This window comes from Anoplophora glabripennis, unplaced genomic scaffold (assembly GCF_000390285.2).
Source record: "Anoplophora glabripennis isolate ALB-LARVAE unplaced genomic scaffold, Agla_2.0 scaffold5, whole genome shotgun sequence".
Taxonomy (NCBI): domain Eukaryota; kingdom Metazoa; phylum Arthropoda; class Insecta; order Coleoptera; family Cerambycidae; genus Anoplophora; species Anoplophora glabripennis.
In genome coordinates this window covers 2263320-2286530 of record NW_019416525.1, presented here as the reverse complement: position 1 = coordinate 2286530, position 23211 = coordinate 2263320, and the positions used below count along the sequence as shown (strand labels likewise).

The 23211-nt window shown below is 31.0% G+C and overlaps 2 protein-coding genes across 3 annotated transcripts; both read left to right on the top strand.

The window, feature by feature from the left end:
- Positions 1 to 10842: 10842 nt before the first annotated feature.
- Positions 10843 to 16106, top strand: LOC108906838 (indole-3-acetaldehyde oxidase-like). Its single transcript, XM_018710259.1, has 20 exons — positions 10843 to 10929; positions 10980 to 11023; positions 11079 to 11251; positions 11305 to 11809; positions 11869 to 12092; positions 12148 to 12250; positions 12324 to 12451; positions 12516 to 12803; positions 12867 to 13035; positions 13089 to 13207; positions 13261 to 13567; positions 13619 to 13802; positions 13854 to 14233; positions 14412 to 14602; positions 14662 to 14823; positions 14879 to 15007; positions 15058 to 15188; positions 15240 to 15589; positions 15649 to 15762; positions 15815 to 16106. The coding sequence occupies exons 1-20, from the start codon at positions 10922 to 10924 to the stop codon at positions 15880 to 15882; spliced, it is 3777 nt and encodes a 1258-aa protein (XP_018565775.1). The 5' UTR covers positions 10843 to 10921; the 3' UTR covers positions 15883 to 16106.
- Positions 16107 to 16599: 493 nt separating this feature from the next.
- On the top strand, positions 16600 to 22177 carry LOC108906828 (ubiquitin-conjugating enzyme E2 H). 2 transcript variants are annotated; one of them, XM_023454847.1, is made up of 6 exons: positions 16600 to 16661; positions 16722 to 16873; positions 17105 to 17181; positions 17238 to 17405; positions 18794 to 18922; positions 19096 to 22177. In XM_023454847.1, the coding sequence occupies exons 2-6, from the start codon at positions 16821 to 16823 to the stop codon at positions 19212 to 19214; spliced, it is 546 nt and encodes a 181-aa protein (XP_023310615.1). In that variant the 5' UTR covers positions 16600 to 16661; positions 16722 to 16820; the 3' UTR covers positions 19215 to 22177. The 2 variants fall into 2 exon arrangements, with proteins under 2 accessions (XP_023310615.1, XP_018565750.1); XM_018710234.2 differs by having other exon boundaries at positions 16643 to 16873.
- The last annotated feature ends 1034 nt before the right edge of the window (positions 22178 to 23211 follow it).

Sequence of the window (23211 nt, the reverse complement as noted above, 5' to 3'; positions counted from 1 at the left end):
GTTTGAAGCCCCACCAGTCCCAGGGGATGCCACCAGTCTGTAATTAAACTCGGAGCGACGCTGGAACGGTAAAACCGAAGCCCGCCGGCTTGTATTCCCCTCTCCATACCAGTGGCGGTTCAAAGCCTCTACTTCAACAGAAACTCGCGGCAATTTGTATATTATATCAAAGATTGACTTCGAAATCCCTCTTTGGCAAACAGTATTTTCTTTATTTTCACTTTTCACCAAAGTCGTGAAAGGAATATAACAACAAAGCACACGCTCAAATTCCATTATCTCCCTTTCATCGAATATATCGATCGCTACGTTAATAATTATCAGTATCTTTTATTATTTTAACTACACGGTTAATTTTATCAGGACCAGCGCCAGGAAACCTATCGCCGGAGGCAAATATTTCGCTTGCCGCACGAAGAAATAAAATATTTATTTACTGTTGCCACAAATTTGTTATAAACTTATTAAAAAATTAAAGACACATTCCAACAGTCAAAAACAGCGAAATAGAAAATTGTCTGTATTATTTGTGGCATTTCAGTGGTTATTTTTTTATTTGGAAAAAATTTAAATAAATAACCAGTTATCGCCAAAAGATATAGGTAATGTAAATGCGGTCATTAGATTTTTTCCTCATTTTGCGCTATAGTTTTTGATACAATTGTTTATACTGTGTTACTAGTTTGGAAAACTATTCTAATATTAAAATTATTACCAATTCTGTTTAATTTTTCGTATAAGTCATGACTATTTGGTATTCTACACATGCATACATCACTGGTTATTGATAAATCGATTTATTAATAAGGTTAAAAAATCACTTCCAGTAATTTATTAGATTACTGGTTACTACTGTGGTTGGTAAAGAAGGTAATTGAACATAATATTGACACAACTAACCGTCTTGCTGTGGTAAGCGAACCTTCTGACTTTCCCCGCCCATTTGCGTCACGAACAAATGCGAAGTATTCCGATGACATACATCGTACACCCAATTTTAAGTCGACGTCATAAATCATTGTTATGGCTTTCATTATTATGAAATACAATAATGAGGCGTGTTTTTTACTAAGATACAATTACAAAAAAGAGATTATTTTATTTAAAGAAAAACCCAAAGCCCGAAATTGAAATCGAAGCAGTCTCTGAAATATTCTAATGGGCCGTCACCGTAAGACGGCCTGTATATTGAGAATTAAGGTGTGTAACAACAGTGGTTGAAAACAGCGTATAGAGGGGCGAGACATCACGGTACGTTCGGAGAGAAAATGTTGACTTGACAAATACAATATTTGGGCGTCCATGTTATCGTTATGCTTAGAATATAAAATTAAGGGTTACCTACAGAACAGGAGGGCGTCAACTGTAGTAGGTAAATTTGTATAGATGGAGAAGGAGAGGACGATGTTGTGGAAAATATTTACCCTGCATTAATATCCTAAATATTTGTCGTTGATAATATATTTAACTACATGTACTGTCCCCCTGTTCCGCCAACATTTATCTACTTCCTATTTTCATATTTAATTTCGTTCATTTTTAAATTTTTAATTAAAAAAATCTGCAACCTCAGTTAAAAAAATTAAACTATTATTATGAAACAATTTATTAGATATTTTAATTATGTTAATAGAATTTTAAAATTGGAAAATGTAAACTTGACATATTTTTAAGTATATTTACTTAGATAGTACCTACATAGCTAGTTATACATTTAATACCTACCTAGGTATTTTAAATTTAAAATAAAATGAATATTTTGTTCGGTACGTGGAGATTAATATCATAATGCAGTCTGCAGAAAAGTTGATTGCAGGTTTCAGGCTCCAATATACGTGTTGCATAGATGGTAAGCCGATTATCCTGGGGATTTCACAGGATTTTTTCCAATTTCTCATCGCTTGTATATACCTACTTAATTAAATACACTATAGCTTATGCGGATGCATAGAATATTGTAAAGGGACATATTTTCTGCATAAAACCAACAAAATACTGGTATATTTTACCGCACTTTTGATTAAATTAACTTTTGTAATATACCTAGCTCTCAGCAAAAATTTTAGACAAGCCTCGATATTTTTTTATTTATTTACATCGATTTTGTTACAAACGGGCTATAATGACTTTGCAAACACGCCATTTGTTTCGGAATTAAGAGCTTACCTCCTGCTTTCCGAGTTCATAATGTCGGCATATACTTAAACGAATTCTATCTTAGCGGTTTTTGCTTTGTAAACCTTTTTGATATGGCATCGGCTTTCGCCTTAGGTTAATAATAGGTTTCCACCAGTATAAAATATAAATTATAAATTGTTTGTGTAGACTAAAAAGAGGGTGGTTCGGCACTAATGCTCTTTGTATTGTGTTAAATAAAAGCCGCGATCTTAATCTAGCACTTATTAGGTTCATCCACTTCAAAAGCAGGAGTACCTAAATGGTTAGTGACGGCGCTCAGAATCAATTATATCTGATAAGTGATAGTTTTCGATACTCATTTACTTGATGTTTTATTGTGTGGACTGACGGACAACCTGATATGTTTTTCCTTTGTTCTAATGAAACAAATATTTTGTTTTGGAATACATAAACAATTTTAAATAAAAACGCACTGTATATATGCAGCGCGTTATCGAAGTTAGTAGACCCTATTTTAGGTTAGACATCTATTAATAGTCCAAAAAAATACTGTAAGATTAATTTTTTCAATGTAAATCGTCAAAACGGCTGTATATACTGTTGTATTAATCCAATTAAATGGGCCTATAAATCGCAGTTTTGGACAACTTGCCTGATATTTGATATAAGAAAGTTTGAGGTATATAATAACAACTAACAAGTGACAGTAATTTTTTTTTCAACCCCTGACCAGCGGTGAAATAAAGGGGTTTCAAGATAACTCAAAGGGGGTAAAAGCTAGGAAAAGTTTCTTATAAAAGTTGTAAAGCACAAAAATGGTCTTGTACTATTAAAATTAACAGTTAGGGAGACTAGAAGTTAAGGAATGATTTCAGAAATTTAAAAAAATCATAACAAGCAGAAAAATGAATAATTACATATTTTTTTAATCTACCCTTAAAAATGTAAACTATCTTTTCACAGAAATAGACATATTTTTTAATTTTTAATAAAAAAGATAACAATTTCACAGAGCGAACGTGATTTTTTATATTTGTCGTAAAACAAAATATCGAAAGACTTTTCATTATTTTAAATAATAATCAATCGATTGGCATAGAAAAAAATTGTTTTAGTGTTAAATCAAAAAAATTGAAGATTAAACAAATTGAAATTGTGTTAACTTTTTTATTAAAAATTAAAAAATATACCTATCTATTTCTGCTTATGATTTTTGTAAACTTCTAGTCAATAGACCATTTTTATGTAGAATTGTATGCTTTACAACTTTTATAAGAAACGTTTTTTTTTTCTAACTCTTTCGAGCTATCTTGAAAAACCCCTTTATTTTATCTGTTTTCACCCCTGGCCGGGCGTTGAAAAAAAAATTACTGTCATTTATTGTTAGTATATACCTCAAACTAACGTATATCAAAAATTCAGGCAAGTTTACCAAATTGCGATTTAAAGGCCCATTTAATTGGACTAGAGTCGACGGAATATATGAAAATATATCAAAAACAATTAAACACCTCAAAATAGTACTGAAAACACACTGAAAACTTTTAAAACTTCGAAATACCTCAAAAGTATAAAAAAACTCTTAAAATAACTTCTAATTTTATTTAAATACTAAAAATTTTAAATTTTACTGCAATAAAAGTACATTTTTTTGTTTAATTATACGAAAACACTTTTTGCCATCGTTTGGTACAAAATGGAGAACACTATAAGGCATTTTTTCGGGACGAATCAAAACAGTTGTAAAATACAACAAAATACGTCAAGGTAGTTTTAAAGTTAATAAAAATTCTTAAAATCCCCTGTGGAATACATTAAAATGTATCAAAATAAATAAAAAACGGTTGGATACAACAAAACAGTACATTGATAACTTCTAAAACCTTGAAATACTTCAAAAACTACTAAAGTAAATTCTAAAAACTTCCGAATACATCAAAATATTCCGAAAAGTCCAAAATTCTTCGAAATACATACATCGAGAAATTTGAAAATACTACGAAAAACCTGGTTATAATTCGAAAAATGTCCAAATTCATCAAAGCAGGGTTAGAAAGCATATAAAAGCCATAGCCATGGGCGTAACTATAGCTTTTTCATGGGGGGGTCCAAAAATGTACAAAGATAAACTGGTTTTTGGCCGGATTTCACGCAGAAAAAGGCAGAATTCTAAACGCCAAGGGGTATGCTAAGGGGGGGGGGGGATCCGAACCCCCTAAACCCCCCCTCATATACGCCCATGACCATAACAGCTCAATGCATGACTTCGAAAGAACAAAAACATCACAAGAGCTTGAGAAAGAGATATGAAGCAAGGTAGGCAATTTGTATGACCGGTTTCTTATTTTTGAATTTATTTTGAAGTTGTTTTTAGGTATTTTTTAAACTATATTGGAAAATACAGAGCTTTCATAAATGATTACAAGCCGAGCGTAGACAACCAACAACATTGCGGGGCTGGTACTGTCAACTAAAAATCCCTAAATCTTAGCATCATGCGTCACTAATAATAACAATTCGTTTACAATGAACAATGACAAACCGTTATGTCTACGCTCTAGGTAATGTGATCGCTGATCGGTTGAATAAAATGACGTGAAAAATTACACCAATCACCAGCCGGTGAAACAAATTGTTGTCTTCTAAGGTAACCTTGAATCTTATTGTTTCGATAACTTTAAATTTTACCAAAATTGAATTGCCAACGTGACGGAAATAAAATTACTGTTCACGTGGCTTGTAATCTATGAAAGTTCTGTAGACATATGGTAATAATGAGTTTGACAGAGTTTTAGATCAAAATATCGTGTTAGATAAATTAGTATACATATTCATTTTTTTTAAACAAGTTGCAAAAGAAGTAATATAACTAAGCAGCAACAGTAACACTCCGATTGTCAACTGCGATGTCGAAACTTGAACCCTATTTTCTAGCAGGCCAACGTAAGACCCCATGCTGTCACTATTACTTGTAGTACCCTTCAAGAACTAGTTAGGCCGATTACTGATATCACCAATATATTTATTGCAAGAGACAAGGGGACGGGATATTTTAACCTCAAAAAGACATCAGTACTACTACTACACTTAAAGTTGAAAACTTTCAGTGGCCTCTAAAAAAGCTTTGCCATCGTTCTGTTTAAAATTGTATTTTCTGATTTTACATGATAAACTGTTGGAGTTGGTATAGATTTTAGCTCGGAGACGATATAGTTTCGAGCGTCTGGCTTAGCGGTCTGCGCTTTTAAATCAATTATTTAAATATTCATATTATATTGTTCATATGACATACCGTGGATTACATGACACTCGACAAGAAGATCGGATTACGAGTTATGTATGTAAATATATATATTGGGGAGTAAGAGACTTCACCACCACGGGGAAAAGTCCTGAGGGAACATCACCCTCTTATTAACTAATAGCGGTAAATACCGTGTGATGAATGTAATCATAAGCTAATTTTGTGGACCCCCGTTCAACTTGTAATAAAACAATCAACATATGTAATTCCCTAGCACATACGTTGTTTAAAATGATCCCTGCGATGTTGTAGTTTTTATTGAATTATTATACAAGTCCTAGCGCGTTTTATTTATGCAAATTACTATGTTACACGCAAACTGTTTAGCTTTTCGCCACTTTCTTAAAGCTCGCCAAAACAGAGAGATCTTTATGTTTACGGGAATAAAGAGGTATTATAGAGCTACCTATATTTTATTAATATTTTAAGTGTTTTAAAACGGCTTATTTATGTCACACAATAGAAACGTCATGTAATTTACACAACCACTTGCTGCTAATTCGCTAATTTTTACTTCGGTACAAGGAATTTTTTGAGTTAAAAGTCAAAATTGCAAGTATGATTTATATAAATAAATAGGTATAGCACCGAAAGGAAGAGACAACTTAAACTGTGTAAATATAAAATTCCTGAGATTTGAGTAGCTTTGCAGCCTAATTAGTGATTATTAATTAAAACATAAAATATCCTAAACGTAATTCCGTGTACTCCTACAAAATTCTTTTTCTTTTTATTAATTGGAAGGTGCGTTAATAGTAGAAGTACAGATAACGGTGCGTGATTGCAACAGTATTTAAGGAATATTGTTTTTGAAACGTTCCAATTTGGAATCTAGCAGATAATGTAAATAACGAAAGACCGGAGCCGGATATAGGAAATGGTGTGGTCCTTTTAGAGCTGAAACGTTGAAAAGACACCATTATGTTGTTAGAAAACGTCACAAGTTTGTTACAGGAGTTCTCAACACACCGCTGCATAAAGCGCCCCAACGCGAAATGAACGATTTGTTAAACATATTGAGAAGCCCTGAAGTTTCCACCCCCTTTTCACGAATACCCGATGCGCAATAACGGAAACAATTAAATTAACAATGGTTGGTTTAGTCTCGCACATAGTTAATGCCATTCGGACCAAATCTTGCAGAAAATGCGTTTTTTTTTATTTTGCATTGAAATCGTTTCATATTTAATAGGAAATATGCTTTGTTACATCATTTGCTGAGTTCATTTATTAAAAAAATCATTTAGACGTATAACTTTATTCAATGCACACTCTAATTATTCGCAATCATCTCAACCATCCAATACAAATAATTACCTATTTTAATTGTCTATACCTTACATATTCGAATTAACAAATTAATGTTAGGTAATAACAAAAAAATAAATATTTATAAATTCTTTTTAAACCTCCGATCTAATTGAATTAAGGCTATATATAGGGCGTTCTGGAAAAAAGTACCATAAATTCAAGGGTATCAGCCCTTGAACATAAAAAAATATGTATATTTTTTCTTATGAACACAGTCCCATCGTCTTTAGTGTTTGACATACAGGGCGTCAAAAATTATTTTTTGTAAATCAAATTTGGCCATATCTTTTCCAGAAATCAATATAATGCAAAAGAAATTTGTTCAGGTAAGTTTTTGGGATTGATAAATACAGCGGTGTTATTAGTTTTTGACCATCTGCGGGAGGTCGCTAACTACGACCTTTTCTAGTGACATTATATGAAATAACTTATTTAAGATTTTTTACAGTTATGTTATAGGTACGTCACAATTGAAAATTTTATTCTACATAAAAAAGATACTCTTATTAAAAACGCAATTGACTGTCCCAATCCAGTTTTTATTCCTTAATATTCAAAGTGCCCGGAAACAAATACACCATTTTTTTTTTTTTTTTTGGTGGAGATATGACTAAAATTTGATTTAAAAAAAAACATCTTTGACGCCTTGTATCTCAAAAACAAAAGTCCACAGGTAAATATCCCCTTATTTTTCTATATTGTCAGATCCTGAATTTATGGTACCTTTTCCAAAATACCCATTATACTATATTGAATTTTTTTGCAAATAGCTCGATACTATTATCACAATATATTATTTAATCAAAATAATAGTTTTTCAATTTAGAAATTAGAAATTTAATTTATGTAATACCTGAACATTTAAAGCTCGATTTAGCTTTTAATATTTGCAGTTACAAAGTTATTCATGCAAACAATAAAGAAACAGGAGTATTCATAAGATGAATTATAAAAATGAATAAATTGAACTCGTTTTCTAGAAATTAAACATAAACAATGGAATTACAAAGATTTCGAAATTTTACACTCCAGAAATTCACAATATAATGCAAAAAGAAAACTTACATTAAACTTCAACCAACGTGTCCAACTCCCTCGAAGAATCCCGACCATATCCTGGCACAATCACTCGCGAAACGCTGTAAATTACCGAATATTTCTAGAGATCAACCAATCAACGGATATCAAAGAATTTAATCACTAAGTTGATCACGCGGCAATCAACATAACTCCGATTACTCATTTTATTTTATATAGTCAGATACTGAATTTATGGTACCATTTCCAAAATACTCTTTACTCCCTATTGGATTTTCTTGCAAATGGTTCCATAGGTACCTACTATTACCACAATATTTTTTTTAATCAAAATAACAGTTTTTCAATTTAGAAAAATTGGGAGAATCGATTATATGCCAAAATTGAATAGCATTCATGCATAAGAAAAAAAGTTCGATTTAGCTTTTAGCATTTGCAGTTACAAAGTTATTCAGGCAAATAAGAAAAAAAAGGATTACCTATTCATAAGATGAATTATAAAAATGCTTATTGAAGTCGTTTTCTAGGAATTAAACACACACAAACAATGGAGTTATAAAGATTTCGAAATTTAACACTCCACAAATTCATAATATAATGCAAAAAGAAAGCTTACCATTGAACTTCAACCAACGTGTCTAACTCCCTCGAAGAATCCTGGCACAAACACTCGCGAAACGCAAAATTGGTGAGTTTTCAAAATTGGTTCCTCATCGTAAATTATCGAACATTTCTAGAGGTAGGCACTCGTTCCTGGCTCAACTCACCAATCAACGGATATCAACGAATTTAGTCACTAAGTTGATCACGGTAATCAACATAACCGATTACTTAACGTCACTATCACTAACACTGTTTCATCACTAAACCATTGTGGATGTCCTATTACGCTGCATCTACGGAACACTGAAACAAAAATATTATATTAAACTTTTTAAAACACAGTTATTTTGTTTAGCATCTTGTAGTAGTATACTCAAGACTATTAGTCCAAGCATTATAGAGAAATCTATGTTTATTACTAAAGATGATCATTGATTTACGATTATACTCAGTCGACTATCAGAAGAAATGAAGATTCGCATGTTAAAAAACGGTTATTTGGGTTTTGGTAGATATATAAGAATTGTTCTTAAAGATATAGGTTATGTTATGTTAAATCATTAATTTGACAAAGAAATATAACTGTTTAAATATGCAGTGTATTAAGATGACTTTTTTAATAGAAAAATAAACGTTTGTGTAGGACATATTTTCTGTAACCAAGTTTGATATTAGAAGAGACGAGTACTTTGCGGAATCGATTACAAAATTGATATAATATTTCACGTTATTGAAGTCCATCAAATCGTTGGTGAGGTTATGTTTAAGATCATCACGTTAAGAAACTCAAAGACTTGTATTTATTGGCAGTTCGATACGAAAATTTAATAATACATAAACACTTTCGCGGTATTTTCTAAACATATAGATGAGGCGGTGTATACGTACATTTTGTAATAGGTTATGACAGCTGATGACAATTACATTTAAACGTCGAGTTTCTTTTGTTAAAACCTAAACATTTTTAATCTTCAAATCACCATATCCTTGGTATCTACGGAAGTCGGCGTGGGTTGTCCTAATTTCTTGGTTTTTACTTTTTCTGTTAAAGATACACTTCCGACTTTTGTTTCTGTATAACACTAACGGTGTTATTTAACGTTTCAACACAACAGGACGTGAAAATAATACGAAATTTCCACTTTACGACGAATATTTTTAAACAAGCCGAGCACACACCAACTTTAGAAAATCTTTCACTACACGGCCTACCACAACAAGAGATAAAAACAACAGTCTACTACCAATGGCCAATGAGCGACAGACAAAGACTGGACAAACAACATTGACCCGAATCGGTTATAATCGACATTTTTCGATTTTGTGGTATGTTCCTATTCAAAAAGAGCGGCTGACAAAAGATAGCCCAGAAAGAATAAATAAATAAATAAAGAGTAATAATAAGAATTTATTTAAGGGGTAGGTGTTATAACAGCGATTAACGAAACAAATAATATTAATTAGGTATTAATATAATTTGTATATTTAATATGTAGCTACGTAGTGGTTTGGAAAAAAACACGATAATTCAAGTCGATAGAATATAAAGAATAAAATATTTTTTTCATATCGTCTTCTGCTTTTGAGATACAGGAATTTGATGCACGTATATTTTTGAGGCTGCTAAATCTGCCAGTGTTATTAGATTTTTATCATCTGTTAGAATTCCTACATAGGTACGACATTTTGTGACATAACTTTTTTGAGGTTGGTAAAAAAATATTTTGCATACCAAATATATTATGAAAACGCACCTTGTTTGAAATAAAAATCACAATTCATTATACGAAAGTCAACCAGCGTTTCCTCCGTAATAAACAGGGTGTCCAAAAATGGATAAGCCATACTTTAAGGCTGGCTACCATGAACGAAATTAAATTGACGACTTACTTACCTAAGTATGCATTATGTTGTTTTTCGGAAAAAATATGGCAAAAATTTGAGTTCAAAAAATTATTTTTCTTAATTTTCATTATTAAAATTGGATCGTATCATGTGAACTAAAAATTCGAGAACAATTTGAAATTTGTTTTATTAAAAATGTTAAGATACCTAATAAGCTAGTTATTTGAAAATAAACACTTAAAATCAAATTCATCTCAAGGCAATATATAATACCTAATATAATTAGGACAACCAGTTTTATGGCTAGGTATTTATTATTAGACAGAAGCGGACTCTGTTTTAGTCAGATATATTTTGTATATAAGCAGCTAACAGCTGTTGACAACAGTTGGATAAATTTACTCAGTATTATCACTGAGTTAAAGAAAAAATATGTAATTATGTATTGCATCAAACACATTTTAATAGAAGCTATATTAGGTTTTGAATAATATAATAATTTGGTTAAATACGGTTCTGTCTATAATTTAGTTATTATTGTGTATTTGATCATTTAAATGCTTGCAAATGAGTCGCACAATTATATTGTTTTCAGGGTTTCCAAGGATTTCATAGCTATACATTGTTCTATAAATAATTTTCTTATAATACAGCAAATCAAACGCACAGATACCGGCATCGATGGATTTGTAAGTAGATTACCGTTTTCATATTCAAATAATATGTTTACTACTTTCAGACTTCAAGAAATAATCATTTTTGTGAACGGAAGAAAATGTGCAGGTATTTATTTTGTATTTATACTAGCTTGTAAGTATTTATAACAATAATATTTTAGTGAATGCATCAGAAGTGTCTCCTCAAACTAATTTAAATACATTTTTGCGAGATTATTTACATTTAACTGGTACTAAACGCATGTGCTTAGAAGGAGGCTGTGGTGCCTGTATCGTTTCGGTTGATAGAATTAACCCAGTCACAGGAAAACTTGAAACTTTCTGTATAAATTCAGTAAGTATAATAGATATACAGGGTGTCCCAAATATTCACCGATAGTGTTCCAGTGTTTGGTATCAGTTTTTTCATGTTTTGGTTGGGACGTCTTCACTGTTGAAGGGATTGGAAATTCATCTTCCAAACACAAAATCCAAGACGTCTTAAAGAGACACAATGGTACTCAGTGCGGATATTGTACTCCAGGCATGGTGATGAACATGTTTGCTTTGCAAAAATCCACTGAAGATGTGACTATGAAACAAGTTGAAAACTCTTTCGGGGGTAACATCTGTAGATGTACTGGTTACAGGCCTATTTTATCGGCATTTAAAACTCTGTGTAAGGATGCGAGTGATGATTTATTCGAAAGATATCCGGATATCGAAGACGCAAACGTCTGCACAAATGTATGCACTAAAAAATGTTGCTTTAAAATAAACTCTGCCTTTTATTTTAAACTTGACAAACAGTCATGGATCAAAGTTATAGAATTCGGAGAATTAATACAAGTTATGAAGTCATTTCATGGCAGCAAGACCTCTTATATGTTGGTTGCCGGGAATACTGGCAAAGGCAAGCGTTTAATTAATATGCGACTAAAACTAATTTTGTTCAATCTTCTTAACTTTCAGGCGTGTACAGAACAGAAAAGGAATTTGACGTCTATGTAGACATATTAGATGTTCAGGACCTTCTTAACCACGAAATTAACAATAAATTAATAATTGGAGCTAATATAAGCCTTACAAATGCAATGAATTTGTTCGATAAGCTTTCCAAGGAGAATAGCAAATTCCGATATTTGAGCAAATTATCTCACCACATCGATTTGATAGCTAATGTGCCCGTGAGAAATGTAAATATATATATATTTTTTGTTTAAAAAAGTGCAACTGCATAATTTGATTTAGACAGGAACATTAGCAGGGAATTTAATGTTAAAGCATCAATACAACAACTTTCCATCAGATGTATTTTTATTTTTGGAAACAATTGGGGCCCATTTGCAAGTAGGTAAGTGACTTGTTTAATGTGCAGGTAGATATCGAAATTAAAATTAGTTTATATTCATTTACGTGAATTTCAGTTGATATAAATAATAAAGTATACGACACCACATTACAGGAATTTTTGTTAATAAATATGTCCGACAAAGTATTAAAAAAAATCGTATTGCCTGCTTTAAACGATCATTATTACTATGAAAGTTACAAGGTAAGGTTTAGAATTTTATACGTTTTTTATTATATAACTTTATAAATTCTATCTACAAATACAGATTATGCCTAGAGCCCAGAATGCCCATGCCCTGGTAAATGCAGGATTTTTACTGAAAATTAATGACAAATTAATAGTAGAAGATGCTAGAATTGTATATGGTTGCATCAATAAAACTTACACACACGCTGTAAACACCGAAAAATATTTAGTCTCCAAAAGTATATTCAACAACAATATACTACAAGCTGCTTTTCAAGTGCTAAATGATGAACTAAAACCTGATTACGCACCAGCTGATCCACAACCGACGTTCCGGAAAAAATTAGCAATATCATTGTTTTATAAAGTAAATACGTTTTTCTTTACTACCTATGCTTTGAACTTAAGTATTACTGATAATTTTTTTTAGTACATTTTGAGTATAGCGCCAAGCAAATTTGTGTCAGAAAGGCATAGAAGTGGTGGCGAAGAATTAATTAGACCAGTTTCGTCCGGTTCTCAAGATTTTGGTACGGATAAAACTGTATATCCTCTGTCACAATCCATGCCCAAAATTGAGGCTGTGGCTCAGACAACTGGTAAAGCGTACTAAATTGTTTTTACGTTATACTTATTTTTTTTTTATTTAAAGGTGAAGCTGAATACATAACGGATATGCCTGATTTGCCAAATCAAACGCATGCAGCTTTCGTTTTGGCTAAAGCGTCTCCAAACTCAGTTATTGTGGATATAATCACCGACAAAGCATTGGTAAAATAGTAAAACGGACATTGGGGATCATGTAATTGTTATTTTTTTAATAGGAAATGGAAGGTGTTATAGCATTTTTAGACAAGAACGATATTCCTGGAAAAAATACATTCACACCCAGCGAATCTGGGTTGCCAATGGAAGAAGAATTATTTTGTACGGGAATCGTTAAGTATCACTCGCAACCAGTCGGAATTATTGTAGCGAAATCGCAAGAGATTGCAGAAAAAGCAGCAAATTTAGTTGATGTGAGGTACAAGGATGGAAATGAAAAACCAGTTATAACTCTAGGCGACATATTAAAACGAAATCTTTCAACTAAAATTAATCAGGATAAAATTATTAACCCAAAGAGAACGGGTACTCGATTTATTTTATGATACTCTATATATTAAAATCGAGATGTTTTAGGTACAAATATAAAACACGTAATCAAAGGCTCCTTTGCTTTGTCTTGGCAGTACCACTTCCACATGGAAACACAATGTTGCAGTGTAGTTCCAGTGGAAGATGGACTTGATATGTATCCTGGAACACAGTGGATGGATTTAGCTCAAGTGGCAGCATCTGTTGCCTTAAATATCCCATCAAATAGGTGGGGATGATAAAAAAATATAACTTAGATACTGTAAAGGTCTAGTTTCAGGATCAACGTGAAAGTTAAACGACTTGGTGGTGCTTTCGGCGCAAAAATTGTTCGTAACTCTCTAGTGTCGACAGCTGCGGCAGTGGCAGCGTATAAACTCAAGAAGCCAGTGAAAATCTGGATGCCACTAGAAACAAATATGAGCGTTATAGGAAAAAGATACCCACTAACTAGTGATTACGAGGTTGCCACCGATGAAAATGGCGTTATTCAATATCTCCATAATACATTTTACTATGATCACGGATGTGGTTCGAACGAACCTGTAATGTACTTGTTATATGATACTTATTTTGGTTTATATAACACAGAGACTTGGTACACGAACGCTAACATAGTAAACACGGATATGCATGCTAGTTGCTACACGCGAGCACCAGGTACTTTTTTTAAATTACTAAAACAATGCCATTTTTTTTTATTTATTTAGGTGAAAAAATAAAAAGTGGAGAAAACCCCGTTTCCGTTATCAGAACTTGGAATGACACTTTCTTTTAAATTACTTTTGAGTATTGAAAATTATTTATTTTTGGTTGTTTATGATAAATGATTATTTAGGTTCTGCAGAGGGTTTCGGTATGATTGAAGCGATAATGGAGCATACAGCTTTAGAAATAGACATGGACCCGTTGCAATTTAGACTTACTAATATGACAAAGAATCACGAAAAATTATTAAAACACATAGAAGAATTGAAAAGGTGGGCAGATATAGATAAACGAAAATCAGATATAACTGAATTCAATATGGTAATTTCCGTAAAAATATGTTGATAAGAAATGTGTACCTAACTAAATATTTCTTTTAGAGCAACCGATGGAGAAAGAAAGGATTAGCTGTTGTTCCTATGGTTTTCCCTTTTATTTTGTTTCCTTTTACTTACGGTGTTATTGTTTCAGTATATCATTGTGACGGAAGTGTTAGCATATCTCACGGCGGAATTGAAATTGGACAGGGCATAAATACAAAAGTACGATTTTACTAATAAAAAAGTTAAAATACCAGCAGAATTTACATTTTTTTAGGTAATACAAGTATGCGCGTACAAACTGGGTGTCCCCGTTAATAAAATTTCAGTTAAACCAAGTAATAATTTAAATGCACCCAATTCCTCTCCAACTGGAGGTAGTCTCACCAGTGAAGCTGTTTGTTGGGTAATTTAAAATTCATTTATTAGAAACGTACACAAAACTTCCAATTCTAGGGGGTCATTCAGGCATGTGACATACTTCTAGAAAGGATGAAACCAATTAGAGATAAGATGAACGACCCAACTTGGGAAGAATTAGTGAAAGAATGCTATAAAGAATTAATAAATCTCTCTACTTCATCAATGTAAAAGCTGTTTTACAATTATACTTTTTCTGCTTAATTTTAGTGTTGTAGGTATTCACCAAAGGATCCCGCAATAAATGCCTATGAAATATACGGTGTATGCTCTACTGAAATAGAACTAGATGTGTTAACTGGCCAACATCATGTGTCTAGAGTTGATTTATTGGAAGATGTGGGCGACAGCATAAGTCCTGAAATAGATATAGGACAAGTAGAGGGTGCTTTTGTAATGGGTCTGGGGTATTATACAACAGAACATGTAATTGTTGGTGAAAATGGAGAAATTTTAACCAATAGAACATGGACTTATAAGCCTCCTGGAGCAAAAGATATTCCTATTGACTTTCGTGTAAAATTTCCAAATGACAATCCTAACCCACTTGGAATTTTGAAAACAAAAGGTATATTGTTACGTCACATCCGCAACAAAATCATTGTAATATCTTCTGATATATTTTAGCTACTGGTGAACCCCCTCTTTGTTTAGCTGTGTCAATTCCCCTAGCAATTAGGCAAGCTATAGCTTCTGTTAGAAACGAATTTGATAGCACTAAACCAAAATGGTATCCCTTTGGTAAGCCGAATATATAAAAATTATTAAGTAAGTAGTATTATATTTTTTTTAGATGGCCCTTCTACCGTGGAATATAATTTCATGAATTGCCTCCATGATTACAAACAATATACATTGTGAAAATAATTTATAGAATTAAATATTATAGCATTTATTTTTAGATAAAATTACAAATATCAGAGTTAATTTAGTTATACAGGGTGTTTTTCTAAGTTCACGACATAATTTCAGAAAGTTCGTTGACTTTAGAACAAAACGTCTTGACCCAAGTACCTAACAACTTTTTGGAGTCATAACATACAAAACATCATGTACATGGATTGTATTTTATTTTAAGCGATTTAATAAAGATATATGGTTAAGATTCTGTGTTTTAAACTTTTAAAGTGTCCAGTATTTGTAAGTGTGACAAAATTTCATATATTTTATAAATTTTGGCACATTTCCGACGAATTTTATAATTAGATATAGGTATAATACTTTTTACTACCAAAGTAAATTCTCACAATGTTTTCTTATTACTGTATGCTTGAATGTTCTCAACAATAATTTTAATATGAATTATCTCATACCGGAGTTAATTAAAATTGGTTTATGGTTATGCAACCAAACATACATGGTAGTGTAAGTAGTGTTGACGAGTCATGAATGTACGTTGTTCTTGATATTTAGGGACTTTAACCCTTTACCCCAGTCCATCCCCAACCTAACCACTACATTAGTTACTTTACCTTAGCCAAATATATAATGCCATCTATTGACTTAGTGCAAAAACTATTAGGAATACTTAAATAAAGCTTTACTGGCAGTCGAATAGTTTGTGCATTCTTATAAGATGGCAGAAGTGGTAGCAATTGCGTTGCGTGTAAGATTGGAACTGGAGCTGACAGGAGTGACAGGTTTGTTGGTAAACGTAAACGGTTGGATTGTGGATTGGTTGGATATTTGCTCGATTTTAGACACGGCCATTGTGTTTGGGAGGTGATTACGTATTTACAAAAATATTTTAGGACTAGTAGTAATAAATTCATGGTAATAGTTTTATGACAATCTAAAAAATGTCATCGCCAAGTGCTGGGAAAAGACGTATGGACACTGATGTTATTAAGCTGTATCCTTTGTGTTCTTAGAATAATAATGTAAACAACAACAATCTATCTTTACATCAGCTGATTGTAGTACTGAGGTATTGTTAACTTTGGCTTTTCCAATTATAAATTTGTTAATTATACTACTGGCAATAAATGGTGAAATTTCATTAAAATAACTGTTCTATTTTTATTCATTATAGTCACAGCTGATTGTCAACAATATGTTAAATTTTTCTTAACTGCCGTTACAGTATTGAAAGTAAACACGAAGTGACAATTTTAGGTGGATTAAATGAATTTTGTGTTAAATTTTATGGGCCCAGAGGAAGTAAGTTGTTAAATATTTCTTTATGCGAATGTATTATTTATGGCATTGTTTACTAGCTCCTTATGAAGGAGGAGTTTGGAAGGTCCGTGTCCATTTACCAGAGCATTATCCATTCAAATCACCTAGTATAGGATTTATGAACCGTGTGTACCATCCAAATATAGATGAGGTTTCTGGTACTGTATGTTTGGATGTTATTAATCAAGCCTGGACAGCATTATATGGTAAGTAGAATTTGCACCATTGGTTTATCATAAAATATTTTATAAAATGAAGATTGTAACGTAATTTCAACACCAATATAATGTTTCGTTTCATATGATATTAAATTCTCCTGTATAAATCAATATGAATATCAATACATAGTTAATTGCCTCGGCTAAGTTAATAACTTTATAACAAAGGCAACGTTGTATTTTACTTTTTAGTTAAGAAATTTCAGGAGGAAAGGGGCAAATTAATTTTTCTGTCCATTAAAAATAACTTTTCATAAATACTTCCAAGTAAAGGATTTACTAAAAATAATTCCTTTGTTCTTTAAATAATTTCAAGATTTGTGATCTTATTTATACACAGAATGAGTATTAATTATTTTAAAATCTTATTAACGAGATGATTACTATCTGGTTGAACCTACATGCTTAGCCATTTGGCATATATATTTCTTAAAAAATATGTGATGTGGCTTTATTGTTATCTTATTATTAAATGGGTTTATTGTAACCAATGGACGATACAGTACAGGATGTGGTCAAGAAAGTTTATTATTTAATTTTACATGACTAATATTACCAATGAAGAATATAGAAATTACCCACCTACACTTTTCATTTTACCTGACATTACCTGTAAATTTTCAGTGAAATATGAAATGTTTTTCGAGAATGCACTGCATAAATACTTTCGATTTTTATATATTCTTTGTTTCGATTCCCATTTCCCATCCGCAAACTGATAAATTGTTTTGGGTCAGTCATATTTATCCAAACTAAGGTTTGTAGTTATGTACCTTATGCATTTAACTTTATTTCCATAGATTCGTATAATTAATAAAAATAAATATTTACTTTTTCAATTTTTGTAAGATTTTGGGGGACCCGGGGCCCCCACCTTGCCCTCCATTGACTACGTCTATGATTCAGACTAATTTGTGTTTCATTATTGTTACTGATGAAAAGATAATTAGCATCAGCCGCTAAATACAGTGCCTTCATAAATATTTACAAGCCACGTGATCTCCGTTGCGTCTATGCTTGAGATAATGAGATCGCTGATTGGTTGAATTGATTCTCGTGAAAAATTACACCAATCACCAGCCGGTGAAACAGAATGTTGTGCTTTGACGTAATCTTGATCTTATTGTTTTAATAATTTTTAATTTTATCGAAATGTAATTGCCAATGTGAAAGAAATAAAATTATTGCTCCAAACAAAATATTGGTCACGTGGCTTGTAATCATTTTTGAGGCTGCGTATGTTTGTGTTGCATATAACTGCCCAAAGTTAAATAGTTAATATATGTATATATATAATATTGCTTATTATACTTTTTATATCGACAGAAATTACACTATTAACTGAAGTAGCAATAGATGATGTGCTTTGTTTTTAGATTTGTCAAATATATTTGAATCTTTTCTTCCACAATTATTAACTTATCCAAATCCAATTGACCCTCTTAACGGAGATGCAGCAGCCATGTATTTACATAAACCTGAAGAATATAAGAAAAAAGTATCTGGTAAGTTTTTTAATTATAAAAATGTCTTAATTTTTATATATTTTTCATGTTCAGTAGAGGAAAAAATAATATTGGGGATATGAGTTATACCTATGAAATTGTCAATTAATTTTTTTATTAGTGCATCTGTAAAAGTATAGGCTTCACCTTGTTATTAAAGAGTATATTTGTAGAATATGTAAGAAAATATGCCACAGAGGAAGCATTGCGGGGCCAAGAAAATGTTAGTTCAGATAGTGAATCGAGTATGTCAGATTTTTCAGAAAACGAAGCAGAGGACATGGAGTTATAACGCAGGCTGTCTGCCAATAAAAGCTCGCTCAATCTGACTTCCTCCTACATAGGTGAAATTTTCCGTTTAGAATTATATGTGATGTGCTTAAAATGTTATTTATATAATCATATTTGTTTTGCATTTTCATAGTTTATTTTGTTGGCCAATCTGTCCCAGGACTCATTAACATTATGTTCATTAGTTTATACAAACATTATTCCTTTAGGGGAACACATTATACAATCTATGTACAGGGTGTTTATTAACACAGGATTGTTTTTCCATAAAAGCTGTTTATAGATTTTTAATGATTAATGCTCTCCTATTGGTGATTTTAACATTTTGTAGAAGTTTTAAGTCAGAAATCCAAAACTATGATATTAAAAACAAAAAAATGGCATAAAGGAAAATATTTACCTAACTGTTATGGTAAACTGTTTTATTGGTGTTAGAACAATTTTAATGTTACAGTAGATATCTAACAATACAGGGTCCGCCTGATTTCAATATATTTTTTTTATAATACACTATATTTACCTAATTCTGTACAACGTTGAATAACTAGACAAAAAAATATTGAGATAATACCCACATAAAACTGTTCTAATTTCCAATATATTCATTTGCTTGAAACAGCACTTAACTCGTAAAAAACATTGTGATATATATATCTTTATTGCAATTATGAATAATGGACATATCTGGTGTCTAAGAGTATATATACAAAATTTTAAATTCAGAATTTATTTATTATGGTGTCTTATGACAGATTGTTGGAACATTACCTTTAAAAGAATCATATCATTTACAGAGTTTTTCTATAATACAAAATATTTGTACTTATACTCCGGATACAGAGGATGCCACTAGTTTGTATTTATTATATACATTTATGACAGTTCATTTTTCTTACTTTTAATTTATTGTATTTTACCTTATATCTATTATATTTTTTTAATTTGTTGTATTACAGGATTACTATGTGATATATTTTAAAGATCATGTAAAATTTCTAATGTAATTAAAATTATAAGACAATTTGTCTGTCGTTTATAGGTTGTACCGTAATTTAATTGCAGCTCCTGTAAAAATTAATATATTGATGTCTATAACATATAATTTTGTTCAAAATTATATACTTAATAACAAATCTGAACATTTAAATAAGATAGAAATTAACAAGATATATTAAGAAATATCCTAAAACTGCTTCTAGAAAATAAAAAAAAATAAAATAGAATATGTTCACGTAAAATCCAATATTCTAGATGAACATCAACAATGTAAAATGAAGTGTTAACTAAAAGTATTACGCAGCATGTTTAACGAAGTGAAAAGCAGGAACGATTCTACCATAAATATTTACATATTTAAATCCTTTAAATTTTTTAATGCAATTACACAATTCCGATAAAAAGAGATGTATAACAAATATTGTATGTTATTAACAATCAGTTTTTTATGGAACCATTAGTTTTAACTTTGGAATTAATGTTTTATTTAAATCAAGCAAAAGGGTTAATTAAACAAATAAAGATGTCTTACAACATGTTTTCTACTAATTTTTTTATAATCTTTCTATGCAATTTTCAAATGACAATTATCTATTCAGATATTAAAAAGTTGTTAAACAGTCAAAGTAAAATTATGTTTATAATTTTATTGCATATATGTATAACATTCGCAGTAGTACACATGTAAATGTTGAAATATTTTTACAGTATTCTATTTTTTGGCTGTTTAACAATTTGCCACAAGAATTAGTGTATTATTTGCAGCAAATGGAAAACGAGTGGCTACACTATTTTACGAATGGCTAATGTAAAATGTCACCAACATCTCTTAACAACTTTAATTTATTTTGTCGTCAAAAGTGGAATATGCAATAATATGTGCCTCGAATTGCAAGTTGGGAAAGTTCCATTTTATTGTCTACAGAATATTTTTACATATGCTGGACTGGATTTTAAATTAAATCTATAGTTTCTTGACATGAGTTTCAGGAAGACAGTTAAGTGATGTCTATTCAAAATGGAACGTATTTGAAGTTCAAATTGTTTGCAGATAACCTGTGTATGTGTAATTGAAAAAAACTGATGAATTACACTTATCCATCACATGAAATACTTATGATAACATTAAACTAAAAATTTCAGTTATGTTAATAACATGATTTTACCAAAGGAAAGAAGTGTTCAAAGGTCATACCGATTATATACGGCCCTGGAACTTTAATAGTAAATAAAGAATAAACCATCCGTTTGGCAACTAAGAACCGATGTATAATCCTCAGAACCATGTTAAATATAGTTACATATTTTAAACTTGTGTCAGCAGTTTCCAAATACCTCTTTAATGTTGAAATAAATAAATATTCTGTACTAGTTAACTGCCAACGTTAATGACTTTACCTGAACAGATTGCTTTTAGGGTAGGTTTTAGTTTTATATTAGAAATGCCTTACCGAGCGAGTTAAAATATTTATTTCTAGTTTAGTTATTGGTAGTGCAATAGAAATGATTATTCATGATAAGAATTTTGTTTATTAACAAATAGTTTAATTCAGTTTTGAAGAGTAACATTTGTGGTCTCATTAATATATTAATGTATATAATATTTATAATTTTACACCGTTAAAAACTTTCCTTCGGTAAGCCCAATAACTAACGTGTATTTTTATAGAATATTTGTGTGTACTAAGTATAATTTTTCATATTTTGATGTTGTAAAGTAGATATAAGGATATTTCTCATTTTTTGGAAAGTTTGTAACGTGTCTTACTAGTAACCTAAGTTATGTTATGGTTTAGCCATTACAGCACAATAAGTTTTTAGCTGTTGTGACAAATGACTAAGTAAAAATTAATATTGTTCATACACCATTTCAAATACATCACAGTTTCTATTTTTAATGAATATTGAACTTTTAAATGTAGATCATTTTGGTAGCATTTAACAATAATAAAGAACTACATTTATTAATATTTTGATTTATTTCTCCATATTACATTATCCACATTTTTCACAAACCAACTTCATATTTGTTGCTACCGCTAAGTACTTGAATTTCGAAAATGATAACAAAAAATTTGTATTATGTAATTGTGAATATATATTAAAAACGTGATCCATACTTTTTTTTTAGATATTAAAATATTACATCTGACTTATTTAAATATAAATATTTAAAAATCATTTTTTTTCTGATATTCAGTCTCGATTAAGTCGAATATTTATTGAGATATTTAAATTGTAATGTTCACGCATGATGGTATCAATTAATGCATATATTTATATCTCTAGAATTCATCATCATTTCAAACACAAAGATTATCTAGAAAGTTTATCTCACGGGGGCGGTATATTAATACTCTAGGCTGAAGCAGATTTCGGTAAATTCTGCTTAGCCCAGAAATCCACGATTTAATACTGCGAAACGTTATCCTGTGGAAACAAGAAACAAGTTTCTGCATGACATCACAATGTCACTAAAAATACCACAAAACGTAAAATACCTTCGAAGACGTAAAAGCAAATGCCTCAAGCAACGAAACATTTTTAGATGTGGTTCATTCACGTAATCTCGCATCATGACCCAAGATCGTAGCAAGACAGGTTGCACCACAAAACATGGTTGCACTATCATTTTCTGGCATCGGTAGAGTTGGGGATAACACTAAAAATTCATTTTATTTAATTTTTTTTTCCTCTACGTTTTATGGCATTATAAAGAAAACGGCTCTTAAAATAAAATTTTGTACACTAGTAAATTAGGGGCAGGTTGTTGTTTGCCTACTGATGTGACGTCAACATTTAATCTCGAGTCATTTTGGAATATTAACGGCAATATTTTGAAGAACTCAATATTTAATCCATTATAAATTAATATAACAAATTAATTATGGTTCTTTCTAACGGAAAGATATCAATGCAGTATGACACAGAAAAAAAATGCGTTAAAATATTTTGTGATACCCCCTTAATAGAATAGCTACGTACGGAAATGAGTTATAGTG